The following is a 12,421-nucleotide window of genomic DNA, read 5'->3' as shown; positions in this document are numbered from 1 at the left end:
AATTGTGAAACATGCAGGTAGCTTGAATTTGTAAAGTCAGAGATTTGTCAGGGAGATGGAGGTAGAGATGGTGTAATTATATGCAAAAATGTAAATTAATGATGATAAAGCGTTGTGTGAGGAGATGTACATGGGTTTGAAAACACTTAATATTTGGAATGCTGTAAGCATATGATGACGTCATGAATTTTTGGGCAGAAGAGCTTAAGATCTCAAAGGAGTGAGATCTAACATTTTGTTTACAAGTCACAGTAACAATGTCTGTCATATCAATGTAACCTGGAACTAGTTATTGGCATGCAATAAATACTATCTTGCTAATTAAAACAGGTTCTTTGAGTTAATCTGTGATGTGAATTCCTTTTACCACACTAGACTTAGTCCCTACACTAAAAAGAGGATGGCCATGGTATTCTTTATCATTAATAGTAGCTCATACAGGATAGTGAGCTGGCCTCGTGAGACAATACTGCCTTCCACTTGATCATAAATCTTCCCATTTGTTCTTCATTACTTTCCTCTTCCCACCTCTGCTTGCTTAAAAGCTGTGTAATGCTAACATTTTCCAATTCCAAAATGTTCATTCTATTTTTCTCTCTAAATCTGCTGCTTGATCTGTTGAGGGTTTTCAGCATTTTCTGTTTTCCTTTAGCTCCATGCACTTGATTCACAACAAGGCATAACAAAAGCATGACTGCTTATCTATTTTATTCTGCAATAAAGTTGATCAATATTGCTGACCCAGTGGAACTCAATCTTTAGAGCTATCTAGGTAGAATGCAATAGAGCAACACATTTGGCAATTATCAGTTCAATAGGTCTCCTTATGTATATTTTTCAATCAACTTGTACAGAGATGTTATGGCACACCTCTGGAGCAAGTGGGACTTGAACTTAGCACTCTTAGTCTAGATAGCAGGACACTATCACTGCCCACCAGAGCTTACATTTCTTCCTTAAAACCATCTAATTGAAATTTGCAATCTGGTCTAAATCAGGCATCCGAAGTAACTATCGAAATTGGCATGACTTTCATTTCTGAACATAGGGTACTTAAGATGTCAAATGCAAACCACTCAAAAGAAAGCAGTTGTCCAGGATTTCTGGGGAATTGATTCTGGAGGTGGTTCACTTCATTGCTGCAATTAAAATATATGTAAATTTGTAAAGTTAATAAAAATTAAGGCCACTCTGGCTATTTTTCTTAATTATATTTATTTTATTATTCAGTTGGCACCTGGTCCTGTGGAAACCAGACCATAGCACTATCTACTACATACATTATAGATGCTAAAAGTACTGACCTAAATGCAAAGCCAAGTGGGTGAACAGTGCTCTGCCGTTTCCCATATTTAATAAAAAACTGCAGCTCATTCCCCAAACACATTCACTGCAATGCTCTAGCCTCTAAATTTTCCCACCACCATTTCCCCTCACATTGTTTCCAATATCTTGCCCCACCTTGCTTTCCAACCCCCACCCTCGAATTCCTTTCCTTGGCCTATGTCCCTCATTATTGTTTAGCTCAGATTTGAATTTGGCATTCTGTGCATCTCAAGTTTATACCAAACGAAATCACTCACAAAACTATAAAGATTTAAAGAGGAAAAAAAAATCAAATTTTAAACAGTTTGCATGAAATTATGCAGTCTTGGGACCTTGTGGCACAGTACATACCTCTGGGCCAGAACATCCAGCTTCAAGTTCCACCTTCCTTGAAGTTATGTCAGATAGGGCAAGTAAAAATGACTAAATATTGGGCTCAGAACTTGTTTAAGGGGGTCTTTTGGTGTCATGGCAATCTGTCTGCCTCTAGACCAGGAGATCCGAGTTCAACACCCACCTGATGCAGTCATGTATCTTAACATCTCTGAAGAGGTTGATTAACAATATCTACACAGCAATCTTCAGCGAATCTTTACATGTTATTCATTTGATTTGCTCCTTCTTTGTGATTGGCCTTGCTGGCCCTTCTCTCTCATCTTACAGCAGGGGAATAGAACTAATTAGGTAGCCCTTTTAAAGAGATAGCATGTGCAAGTTGGGATAAATAGCTCACTTATATGCTGTGAAGCTTCTGTGGCACAATTCTGAGAGTGGTAATTGTATATCAATTGGGAATTATATTCAGATGATGAACATCAACTGGAGGTCACTTGAACACCTATAAATATGAATAAACTGAAGCTGTTATTGGGTTTTGAGAGGTGTTTTCAAAATGTGTATATCTTCATTAAAAGCTTACAAGTGTAATGCCCAGGCTCCAGTTCTATCTTTCAGTGCCTGGATATCTATAGTGTGGAACAGGAAGAACCCACTAAATGGATTGACACAAACAGATCAATACAGTAATTTGTTGTAGTGGGGGAAGGAGATTCTAAAATAATTTAAACTAAGAACGATGGAAAATATAGTTTTGAATAAGTAAATAATTGTGCCAGTAGCATTAGTATAAGGGATATCTTAGCATACTGAGCAAAGTAGCTGAAACTGAAGAAAATTAAATAAGCATGTGAGTATGCTTCTAGTTATATCTATGTGTAGTGACTTTAATGCTTAGACTTAAGCTTGCATAAAGAAGGAAAAAGTTTTACTGAAGGGATTATATATAACTGCATTTAATTATGTTAATGACTGTTAGTCAGCTAAATATTCACCTAATATACTTTACATCAAATGAAATGTACCTATTCATAAAATTAGAAACTTTAAGTATCAGTTCAAGAGATAAACATAGTGGGGTGACTCAACAAAAGTATTGGTCAGGTCACCACTTGACTGACAGATTCAAATCATAATAAAGTTTTTTGATGAGTGTCTATGAAGATAAATATTTGTTTTCATAAGGGATTAAAAAAGTTAAATGTAGTGTAGTTAAAGAGTATTCTTTAAACAATGAAGTTATCAATTATAATTTCAAGCAGTATTTTATTTCATTTCAACATAGGTCATAAGGTCTGCCCTTGGTGGATATTGGGTGTATTGGCATAGAAGGTATAAGGGCAAAAGGTTGGGCACAGGCTGGCATGCATTGGCACAGAGCTAGCACACTGGCCATAAAGGGCCTTAGGTGGGTATAGGAGCACAGGTTGACATAAGATTTAGAGGCTATGGCAGGAGTTGATGACAGCATGAGATGGCTTCGGCTGACACACATAGGGTATAGAGAGTGTACGGGGTGAGGGGGATAAGGGTTTTTTTCTTAAAGCTAGGAAGAAGTGGTAGAGCACAGAAATGGGACTTTCCGTCTCTGTACATGGAGACCTGTGGCAGTCTCTAAACTGTTTCTGGGGATGACAGGTTTGACTCCAGTTATTAGCCAACTTTCTGGAATGAAAATTAGAACATCCGGTATACTTTCTCCCAAATCGGGAAATCTCTGCAAATTCAGGTCTAATAGTAAAATTAGACAATTCTTTGAAGGGATAAGGAGAAAGTATGCAAAAGTAGTACAGGAGTTGTCACAATATTGAATTTTCAAAGAGTCTTTGATATGGTTAATAATATCATGATAAAGACCAGGAACTGTGAAGCCAGAATAGCTGAATGGATATTAAATTCTCTAAAAAACACAAATCAGAAGAGGAGTAAAGGATAAAGGATAGAAAGTGGTGGGTACTGGGAATACTTTTATTTATATTTTACGATACTGATCAGAACTTAGGAATAAAAATCTTAAGACCAAAATTTGCCGATGATGCCAAGCTAGGTTTATACTTAACAGTGACAAAAAAGAGCATCACAATACAAAAAAGCATTAGTGAAATTGAAGACTGCACTATTCAGTAGCAATGAACTCAAATATTGATATATGTGGTTGAGTCAAATATTCTGTTTGAACTTATCTCTTCCAAGTCACCTCAGCAACTAACATCAGAGTTGAATCTGACATAGCGATTTGTTCAAGAAACTATGTTGCACTCTGAGGTTTATCAGTTATAGATTAGTCAACAGGCTCAAATGGGGTTTGCTGTTCATTGACTATCTCAACATTTATTTATCCTCACTTAGTCTGAGCTCTCTTCAGAGTTGATATAATAAATTTTTTTGTTAATCTAGTATAATCACAGGTACCTATTTTATTGAAAATATGAAACAATTTCTTATGCTAAAATAACTAAATGCAATTGATTTTTTAGTGGCTGTTCAGCCATGAATCTAGGAAGCCATATGATATTTTCTACGAGTTGTTCCTTGACCACAAGATCCTGGACTTTATATACTTTGATTCACTCTGCCATATGAAAAAAAAGTGGAAGTCAAGACATGCCTTCCTACTTCAGAGTGAGGATTCTCGATTGTGAAGTATGTATCGGTTTTCTTTTGCTATGTGGCACCCTGTACATGTAGATATCACTGAAGTCAGGAGCCAGAAATTGTCCTGATGTCTGGGAATCAGCATCTATACCTTAGAAAATGGGATTCTGAATTATGTTGTAAAGAAAAAGAATCTAGCAATATAAGTGAAAATAATAATTAAATACAGCACCACAGATTAGGAAAACAATTGAAAATGCAAACAAAGCACTGCGATTTATTTCTAGGGACATAGAATTCAGAAGCAGGGAACCTGGTGGTTAAACTTGTACAGGATACCAGGCAGGTCACATTTAGAATACTGTACATAATTCTGATCTCCACACATCAACAGGATATAGAAATATATAAGGAAGTACAATAAAGATTTGCAAGGATTAGAACTGAGATTACAGCTGTAATGCAAGATTTAACAGATTGAAGCTTTCTTCTTTAAAAAAGAGACTTAGGACGAAACCTGACAGACTTTTTGAAGTTCTGAATTAGATTAGATTACTTAGATTACTTACAGTGTGGAAACAGGCCCTTCGGCCCAACAAGTCCACACCGACACGCCGAAACGTAACCCACCCAGACCCATTCCCCTACATTTACCCCTTCACCTAACACCATGGGCAATTCAGCATGGCCAATTCACCTAACCTGCACATTGTTGGATTGTGGGAGGAAACCGGAGCACCCGGAGGAAACCCATGCAGACACGGGGAGACTGTGCAAACTCCACACAGTCAGTCGCCTGAGGCGGGAATTGAACCTGGGTCTCTGGTGCTGTGAGGCAACAGTGCTAACAGTGAATAGTTTAGGCAGAGTAGAATTGAGAAAATGTTTTCATATAAGAGAAATTACAGGCTTTGATTACAAGATTACTACCAATACATTCAATGGAAAAGTAAGCAAAATATGTTTAACTTGTGGGGTTGGAATGTAGGTGCTTTCAAATGGAAACTACATTTGTACATGAGTTAAAGGGAATAGAAAGATATGCAGAAAGGTTGAGATCGGCAGACGAAAGGTGACAAAACACATATAGAGAATAAACACTAGCACTGATTAATTGAGGTGAATTATCCAATTCTATGCTTTATATTCGATGTAAGGTAATTCAATGCTATGATTCTACTTCCATTTACAATTCAATTTTCCAATATGATGGAATATACACCTAAAATGTTAATAATCTGCTTGACACAGACTTGACAGATTTCTCAGATGTTTCAGCATTTTCTGTTTTTCCTTAATCAGGCACTTAGTTCTTGTCAAGATTAGTACATTAATAGCAATGACTGGAATTGAGTATTCATGAATGAAGATGGTAGGTCTGTCTACATTCGAAATTGACTGAGTTTTGCACTACAAAAGCATTTGGGCTTCCGCTAATACTGCATGTTGAAAACAGGTATTAGCATAATGCAAAATCAAAAACCTTACTGGGAGAGGAAATTAATACATTTGTCAGGGCATTCTCAAGTCACATCTGCCTAACAGCGCCAGGGACCTGAGTTTGATTCCAGCCTCGGGCAACTGTCTGTGTGGAGTTTGCACATTCTCTCCATGTCTGCGTGGGTTTCCTCCGGGTGCTCCGGTTTCCTCCCACAGTCCAAAGATGTGCTGGTTAGGTTAGTGTTAGTGTGCCCTTAGTGTTAGGTGTATTAGTCAGAGGAAAATGAGTCTGGGTGGGTTACTCTTTGGAGGATCGGTGTGGGCTTGTTGGGCTGAAGGACCTGTTTCCACATTGTAGGGAATCTAATCTGTATAATTTTGACAATAAATTAAATGTTAATATTTACTTAGTTTACTTTTTGCACTTTTCTTGATGCTTGTGTTTTGCTAAAACAAAACGTTTTATTGAGGCTGCTTGTCTTGCAGTCATCAGGATAATTCGCAAGAAAACTAATGAAGGGAAAACCAACATTTATTCTGAATGAGGGGAGTGACAATTAGTTGACACATTGATTCTGATTGGTAAAAGGACTACCACGGAGAAGACATCAGTTAACTACCAGGCTGTTTAAATTTTAAACGAAGAAGATTAACTCTGATTGATCAAGTCATTGTCCTGAGAAAAAAAACAGCAAATACCTGTCACCTATTTTATTGAGCTGAAACAGGCACAGTCTGTGTACATATTTTTTCTGTTTGCAAAAAACAGTATAAACATACGTAGCTTCCAGTGCATGTAAGTACACCACACTGTGAACTCAAATGGCAATCCTAAACTGGTTGCCAGCATAAGTTTTCATATACTTGGATTATCCATCAAATGTCTAATTGTAGAACTACAATCTCATTTTGTTAGTACTGTAGGTATGGACTGGTTGGATGTGATAAGTAGTTTCCTTGCTGTGAATAGCTGAAGAGTTTGCTGTTTAACATGACCCATCAAACTCTGGAGCACATGGTCTACAGATGTGGCACCACACTGAGACCGAAATTCATATATCTTATTATTTATTTGTATGATAGGCAGCACATCCTTTTGGCTTAATGGATCCAGTAGCAGCATGTCAGTATCAGTAGCAGCTTCACTGCTTGTTAAAACATCTGAGATATCTTAGTCTTACAGGTTAAGTTGAAGTGGACTGAGCACTTTTCAGGACAAAAGTTTGGGGATCTTAATGAATCTGCCTGATATGTAGGGAGAAAAGATCTGATCAGGGTAGCCATATCCTGCAGGATATTTTGATGATCCCTGTATTTGCACTAATTTTGCACAGTGGACAAATGGCTTGGGCTCTTTTTATGAAGTTGTCAATAAGGCCAATCTTGTAACATGTGAAATAGGAAACCTAGTGTGTATATTGACCAGTAAAATCGGTTTGCAGTAGATGGTACAACAAAATACTTATGGTTGATTTCCTAATCAGGAAATTGAGGCAAGGGAGCTCAATTGACTATTTCAAACATGAATTTGATGGCAGAATGGAGTCCATTAAAACATAAGTAAACTCTGACATACAATTGCAGATTCATTTATAGAAAAGTCTATCATCTACACATTGGAAATATGCAAGGAGTAAGAGTTTAGGTGCCATTCCATTGAAGATACATTTCTCATGGAATTCAATAAAGGTATTTGTGAAAGCTGAGTCTAGTGGGGATTCCGTATGTGGTGTTGTTAAAACGGATTCGACTGTGTGGGTTTATAAGTTCAAAGAATACTAATTCATACAATTGTGGTAAGCTTAGATAGCCAATGATCCTCTAAGACCATCACATCTGGTCTTGAAAAGTGCCTCAGATTACCCTAAAGGGTTGACCTGTCTATCACACAAATTAGCAACTTTGTGTATGAATTTCAGAACTGATGTGTTGCTAGATATGTATATCATATGACCTAAAGACAATGGGGTTGTATCAAACAGCATATCACTTCAGCTGCTTGTAACAGGTAAGGTAATGACCATACCCAACCAGCTGGCACTTATGAAGCCTGTATTATACCAAGCATTAGATATTATTCCACAATTGGACAATATTTGCTAGATAATCCTGAGTGTGCAAAGAATTATGTTGACTACAAATTTAGGATTGTCAGTTAGGCCTTTAGTGATACTTATTTGTTTGCATTGAAAGCTAAATGTCTTAATGCATAATGCCCTGTCTTTGCAGTGTGAAAGAACATGTAGACACACAGCACTTGTTTCAACTCAACAAAATAGGTGGCAGCCATTTGCTGGTCAAAGCAATACAATTAATCAACCTGTATGTTAAAATATTTAAACAAAGCCTGGCAATTAATCATCATTAACTTGTGCATTCTTTATGGTAACACTTCTACCGATTAGTCCACATGCCAACCACTCAGCTCAGCCCTCTCGTGTAGTATAAATGCTGATTTTTCCCTTAAATTGATATTCTCCTGAAATGTCTGGATAAGTTCCAGGTGTAAAGCTTTGACAAGGTATGTCTTTACAGAATTTTAGTATTGCTGAACTACCAAAGGACTATTATATTTTTATGTCTTACTGCCCAGCAACTGTCGAGAAGATAGTCAGGAAAACAATAAATTATAAGATGTAATACTAACAGTGGTGAGCAATTGGGCATTAATATAATTACAGAAGGACAGATGAAAATTCTAATTAAGTGATCAAAAAGAAAAAAGTCAGCTAATGACTATTACTGAACTAGTTTTATAGGTGAGCTGATACATATGCTACATTCTAAAATAAAATATAAAATAGTTATACATTAAATTAAAAGTCAAATATAGTATGTTCACTTTAGGTTGCAATACGTTCACATTTGTTTTTCCTTTGGTTCAGTTTGATTTCAGGTCCTCAATCTCATTGGATGGGATTATTTCCAAAAAGATACAGTCAGCCTGATCAGTTTTTGTTTCATTAGCATTACAGATCAAATAAAGTGCATCTGCTTCAGAGGAGTGAAGCCAAGAAGAACATATACTATTTTCTCCAATCCTAATTTAATTAATATATTTGCTGAATAACCCACTTAGCTATGTAAGTATTTACAGTAGATGAAATTGGAGAACTTTAATGCATCTATTTTCAGTGGTCTTCAAACAGATGCTCATTGTCAGACTTCTGACTGTCTCTGAACAATAATTACATTATGTGTGATTCACAAAGATCTTCCATAGATTAGGTGTATAAAATCCACAAATCATTTAATAATCACAAATATTTAGTTACACAATTGTATACTCCGACGTACATTCAGAAATGCTAAATTTATTGGCATCTGATTATATGCTTTGCTTCTTTTAATCTAAGTTAATTGGAGTTAATTTTGTTCTCTTCTTAGCACATTATGTATTTATATCATGCAAAATTTAAATTGCTGAAAACATTTCCAGTAGTAACTGAACAAATCCAACCTTGGCATGTTAAACCTGAATTGGCATGAAAAGAGCTGACCAATTAACTTAATTAAGATTATTTTGCACTTCAACTCTGATTGTATGTAGCATCTTCTATATTATCAATCACTATATCAATAAAAAGCCCCAGCTGACTATGAGAGCTGTAAAAGTTGGGAAACACTGGCAAGTCTGATACCATGCTCTGTACAGTGGATTCCGCTTGATGTCAACTTAAATTATGAAGTTCATCTGTAGTATTGTCATCTAAGTTATTTTAAAATTCACAATGGAATTTGTTTATTGTGACTTCATGTCTGCTGCTCTTTTAATACTGCAAGGATCTATTATAATTGTTAACCTATTAATGTCTCTCTATACTGGAATTATTACCTTTGCAAAGGACAGCAGCATTCGAGGCCTAAAGTAATTGATTCTGAATTTACAATGATTTTATCGTTTACCAAAATATCAGTTTTGCACATAATTCTTAATGAAAGATTTTCAACTGCCAAAGTGACAATTGCAAGAATCCAATGTACCAAATACTTCTCAACCTATTCAAAGTTTGGGCATATTATAGACCATACTTTTTTGTTTTAAGTTACTATATGGATAACTTGCCATATGGAAGAGTACTGGTTAACTGTCAATTATACATATGTGAAAAATAAAAAGAAATTCAAGATGCTGTGACAAGATATACCCAATGGCTTTATTTGGAAAGCAGGTTTTTATCCATGTTTTTTGAATGATCATTATGGTAAATTATGATCACTTTAAATTGGAAATATATCAAGGAGCAATATACACTATTTTCTTTTCAGTTGCAATTCAAATATTAATTCTGCCAGTTTGACCCCTGTGGCAAAATGATAGCAGTCATCCATTTAAAACAGAATAAAATATGGTCTACAGACATGCATGACTTACTCTGATAAGATGCACGGAGCCGTTTCAGTGAGTAAAAACTAGAGAGGCCACGCATGCAAAGACTTTCTGTCAGCATGCCAAACCATCACCAGCAGCAGGCAGGCAGAGGAGAGAAAAACAAACAAAGGCTAACGTGAAAGGAAGTGGCACCTAGCTGTCAAGTAGCAAGAAGCATATAGGAGAAACTGATAACTGAAAAGTAATGTGTTCATTGTATGCATATTGAAGATAAAGCCATTCACCAACAGTTAGGAACAGTGGTATGAAAGTGAAACCAAGCATTAAAATGACCAACACAGGTCCATACAAATAACTGGATATATTTATAAATATGTATATATCTGGATGAATCTACACATATATATTAGTTGAGAAAATGAGATCATTTGTAACATTCTTTACACATAAGTATCCTCAAAGCTCTAAAATGATTGCCCTGGAAGTTGTGCACACTTTTGGGTAAGTCATATTGGCTGTCATATTGGTGAAGGTGTTTGTGTGCATGCAGTAAATGGCTGCTGGAAGTATGATCAGTCATCAAGTCGCACTGATATGATGCAAGATCTGCCACTTGGTGCCCAACTCTACAGCTAATACCATCTCTTAAACTCACATAGTTGAATGTATATTCAGCAATAGGTTATCTCGCACACCACTGGCATTAGTAAAATGTATCATCAATATTTTTTCTTCATTCATGATATGGGCTACTAAGTGGTGGGCTACAAAATTTAATGCCCACTTCCAATTGTCCTGGAGAAATTGGTGAAATGTCTTCTCTATCCATTACCTTATGGTGTAGATAGACCCAGTAAAGTCAACCTAGCCACAGAGGTACAAAAGCACTGCTATCTCATTAGAGAGAAACAATTAGTGGTGAGTTTAACCTGAGGTTACCACACCACAGGTGAGGGGTGTGGTTAAAAGGGAGGAACATTCATTTTGATCTCAGCTGATACAGGAACTGAACCTGCACTGGTGGCCTCACTCTGCATTGCAAACTAGCTATTTAGCCAGCAGTTAGCTGGACAGCTAATTTCTGATACCCACAGTATGGGTTCAATTCCTGCTCCAGCTGAGGTTACCATGAAGGCCCTCACTTGGGGTGCGGTGACCCTTGGTTAAACTCACCACCAATAGTCTCCCTCCAATGAGTGAGCAGCCCTACACTCTTCTGAGCCAATGGTGACTTTTCCTTGGTGGGGTTTCTTGGCTCAGCTGGCTGGACAGCTGATTTATGTTGCAAAGTAATGTCAACAGTGTGGATTTAATTCTCGCACTTAATGAGGTTGCTATGAAGGACTCTCCTCAAGCTCTTTTCTTATCTGATATATGGTGATTCTCAGGTTACAAGTACTATCAGTCATTTCTCTCTAATGGGAGAACAGCCAATAGTCCAGCAGGACAATGGTGACTTTACCTTATTTTAGGTAGACTTGGGCTGTTATTAGTACATAATCATGATCAAGATTTTGACCTAGTGGTGATGAAGGAACCGTGATATGCATGGTGGGGTCTTGGAGGGGAACTTACAGCTGGTGGTGTTCCCATACACCTATTGCTCTTGATTTTTAGGTTGGTGAGTTTGAGAAGTGCTGCTGAAGAAATCATAGTAAGTCTGTGCATTATACCTTTCAGTTGGCACATATTTCAGCAATAGTACATTGGTGATGAAGAGCACAAATGCATAATATGATTCATTGGTTGTCAGACAAGCCAGATTTCAATGAACTTCGTGAGTATTTTTGGAATTGCACTCATTGAGACAAGTGCAAAACAATAAGTTATACCTCTGAATTTTGTTGTGTAGGTGGTCAACAGGCTTTAGTGATTGAGAGGTGCGTAACTTAGTGCAGAATCCCAGCAATGTATTTTCTTTCGTAGCAAGAATGTTAATGTGACCCATCCAATTAAATTTCTAGTCAATGCTGTTGCTAAGGAACCAAGCACTGTACAGTCATCTACACATATTGCTACTTCTAACTTTTAGGTGGAGGGAAGGCCATTGATGAATCATGATTGAAAATGGTTGTGGAACTTTGTGGAACTTCTGTAGCTACATCTTAGGGCTAATGCTTGGCTTCCAATAAACACAACCATATTTCTCTGTGCAAGCTATGACACCAGCCAGTGGAAGGAGCCCCTCAATCCCACTGACTTCACTTTTACTTGATCACACTTGGATAAATGTTGCCAAAAGGAGTCATTTTTGCTTCACCATTGGAATTCATCTCTTTTATTAATGTTTGGACCAAGGTTTTAGAACATAGAAGGATACAGCGCAGTACAGGCCCTTCGGCCCTCGATGTTGCGCCGACCGAATCCTACCTAACCTATACTAGCCCAATA

General features: G+C 37.0%; 1 protein-coding gene across 1 annotated transcript in view; it reads right to left on the bottom strand.

Moving 5' to 3' along the window:
* Nucleotides 1–12,421, bottom strand: part of stxbp5l (syntaxin binding protein 5L) — a 512,076-nt gene that overhangs the window by 120,807 nt on the left and 378,848 nt on the right. Inside the window, exon 19 of the mRNA XM_060832791.1 lies at nucleotides 10,073–10,138. Coding sequence (XP_060688774.1) covers nucleotides 10,073–10,138 — 66 coding nt within the window. The remainder of the gene's footprint in view (nucleotides 1–10,072; nucleotides 10,139–12,421) is intronic.

This window comes from Hemiscyllium ocellatum, chromosome 12 (assembly GCF_020745735.1).
Source record: "Hemiscyllium ocellatum isolate sHemOce1 chromosome 12, sHemOce1.pat.X.cur, whole genome shotgun sequence".
Taxonomy (NCBI): domain Eukaryota; kingdom Metazoa; phylum Chordata; class Chondrichthyes; order Orectolobiformes; family Hemiscylliidae; genus Hemiscyllium; species Hemiscyllium ocellatum.
The sequence above is the reverse complement of the archived record's forward strand: the minus strand, read 5'-3'. Positions and strand labels throughout refer to the sequence as shown.